The sequence below is a fragment of the Monomorium pharaonis genome, unplaced genomic scaffold (genome assembly GCF_013373865.1).
Source record: "Monomorium pharaonis isolate MP-MQ-018 unplaced genomic scaffold, ASM1337386v2 scaffold_42, whole genome shotgun sequence".
NCBI lineage: Eukaryota > Metazoa > Arthropoda > Insecta > Hymenoptera > Formicidae > Monomorium > Monomorium pharaonis.
The window spans coordinates 12,559-15,173 of NW_023415714.1; the positions used below are offsets into that span (position 1 = coordinate 12,559).

The 2,615-nt window shown below is 47.9% G+C and overlaps 1 protein-coding gene across 1 annotated transcript; it reads right to left on the reverse strand.

Annotated features, from left to right (window-relative positions):
* Positions 1 to 1,101: 1,101 nt before the first annotated feature.
* Positions 1,102 to 1,713, reverse strand: LOC105830274. The gene has a single exon (XM_012669494.2). It carries the CDS (start codon positions 1,711 to 1,713, stop codon positions 1,102 to 1,104), a length of 612 nt encoding a protein of 203 aa, XP_012524948.2.
* Between the last annotated feature and the right edge of the window lie 902 nt (positions 1,714 to 2,615).

Consider the following 2,615-nt stretch of genomic DNA (forward strand, 5'->3'; position numbering starts at 1 on the left):
GCATTCGCGTACAAGATCGACTTATAATTGTTCGCACTTGCGTATGAGACCGACTTATCACTGTTCGCATTCGCGTATAAGATCGACTTATCACTGTTCGCATTCGTGTATAATATCGAGAACTGATGTCTACGCGCAACGACGCATCTACTCAGACTGCTCGAGAGCCTGACGAGATCTTCCTTGGCGACAATTCCTTCCGCTGGTGTAATTTTTCCGCATTGCGATTCGATGATGAACCATAAATTGACGTCCCTTGATTTGAAGAAGGGCGCCGTATGGACCAATAAGCGATTCGCGTGATGGTCTTAGCGGGGAACAGGAGAAGAGTGTTTTCGCGTACACGTTTCTTCATGTTCCCTCACGTGCCGCCAGGAAATCTTCGGTGTAGATACGGTGGGACAAGCAAATTTACGATCTGCATTGTCCTGTGACACCTGTCACATAATTTAGTTTATCTATCGATGTTTTTTGGACGGATCGGGGGGCACCAACCGGATCCGCTGCGTGACATACGCTTAGGGTCCGTAGACCTGCGTCACGTCTTAATTGTATCGATATGCGTGCACGACTTCTCTTTCGTACATCCTCCCCCCGTTGGGAGCGGATGCGATCAACTGATCTTTCGCATTCCTTAGTACACGACACGCTTAAGGATGGGCCTCCTTGAGTCGGTACGCGACAACGCTTAGAGGTCTCGGCCTCGAGTCGCTTAAGGTATGCGCTGAAGCTGTTTAATAGCGATACGTTTCCCAGTACACGACAACGCCTCAGGGGCTACCGAAGGCAGCCCCGGGTCGATACGTGACAACGCCTAGGAGGACTTGGCCTCCGGGTCACAATAGGTTCTGCGCTTCGATATTGCTTGCTAAATTATTATGGCAACGTGTAGCGTTGCTATTCATTAATCGGTAAAGGGCATAAATATCTTACCGCCTTATTTATATTACCGTTTGCCGTCTTGACGGTGATGCTTCGTGTTATTCCGTCTTCGCCTGGGTAAATTTCGGTAACCCGGCCCATTAGCCATTGAGTACACGGTAAATTTTTGTCCTTAATTAGGACAATATCGTTGACGCCCAGCAAGGGACCGTCCTTGACTCATTTGCTGCGTACCTGGAGTTCATTCAAGTATTCGAGGTACCAACGGGCCCAGAAATCTTGCCGCATCTTGCTGACATGCTGCCAGACAGTTAATCGGTTTGCTGAAACAGAAGTTAAATCTCCCTCCGGGAGCGTTGTTAGTGGTCGGCCGATGAGATAGTGGGCGGGTGTCAGCACTAGTAAATTACTCGGATCGGAAGATAAAGAAGTGATTGGGCGAGAATTTAAAATACCTTCTATATCAGTTACGAACGTGTCTAATTGTTTGAACGTATATAGGGATTCTCCTATGACGCGTTTGAGATGATGCTTGAATAGTTTCACCATCAATTCCCAAAGACCCCCAAAATGTGGCGCGGCCGGAGGTATGAAATGCCACGTGATACGATGTTCGAGCGTGAACTTATTTACGGCATCTCGATGGTTCTTTGAGTTAAAACAAGCGTACATTTCTCTCAACTGATTGTTTGCACCTCTGAAGTTGGTCCTGTTATCGGAATACAAATGCTCCGGGCATCCTTGTCTTGCTATAAATCTCCGTAGCGCGTCGAGGAAACCGTCCGAGGTCAGATCGCTGACAATCTCTAGATGGACCGCCTTTATCGACATGCACACGAATACGCATACGTAAACTTTGACGCGTGTCCGATTACGATATTTTTTTCTTTAATATAGAACGGGTCACAAAAATCGATCCCGGTATTCGTGAATGGAATTGATTCGCGTACCCGCGACGACGGAAGATCTCCATTTTGTACTCTGCGCGGCGGCAGCGACATTGAACCGGACGCAACGTACGCACATACGAATAACTTTCCGTATCTGGTTTCAACCGTCGATTACCTAGAATTTTTGTCGTAGATGGTATAATGTATTTTGAATGCCGGTATGATAATACCGTTCGTGAATTTCGCGGATAATGCAGTCGGTCATGCTGTGTTTGCTTGGGAGCAAAATCGGATGCTTCCTGGCATGTGTCAAGTTCGACATCCGAAGGCGGCCATCGACGCGTAGTATGCCGTCATCGTCGAGGAACGGACTTAAGTTCGCTAATCTTCCGCGTGTTAGGGATCTCGCGTTTCCGAGTTCTGTAATTTCGTCGGAAAATCGTCCGGCTTGTATGATTTTTAATAGTCGTTGTTCCGTTTCGTCGATTTCCGTTATAGAAAGCGGCCCGGTGAACGCGTTGTTAGGTCGAAAACGTTGACAGTATGCCATGATTCTTATTAGTTTGAAATATGACAAATATTTTTTGAATAGATCGGGTTCGACGACCGTGGTCGTCAAGCACACGGATTTCCTTAATTCAGGCAGCTCGACTGCCTACGCGGCGTTATTGGGCCACTCGTTTTCTTCCCGAACTAGCCATTCCGGCCCCGAGAACCACTGCCGGTTTCGCAGAAACGCGTGGGGTAACTAACTGCCCTCTAGAAAGCGCGTCGGCAGGATTGTCCTTTGTTCGCACGTGTCGCCACTCATGCGGATCAACGAACTTCTGGATTTCGGTTACA

Excerpts from the sequence above, each read along its gene's own strand:
- LOC105830274 (XM_012669494.2), bottom strand. The coding sequence starts at position 1,713 with ATGTCGATAAAGGCGGTCCATCTAGAGATTGTCAGCGATCTGACCTCG.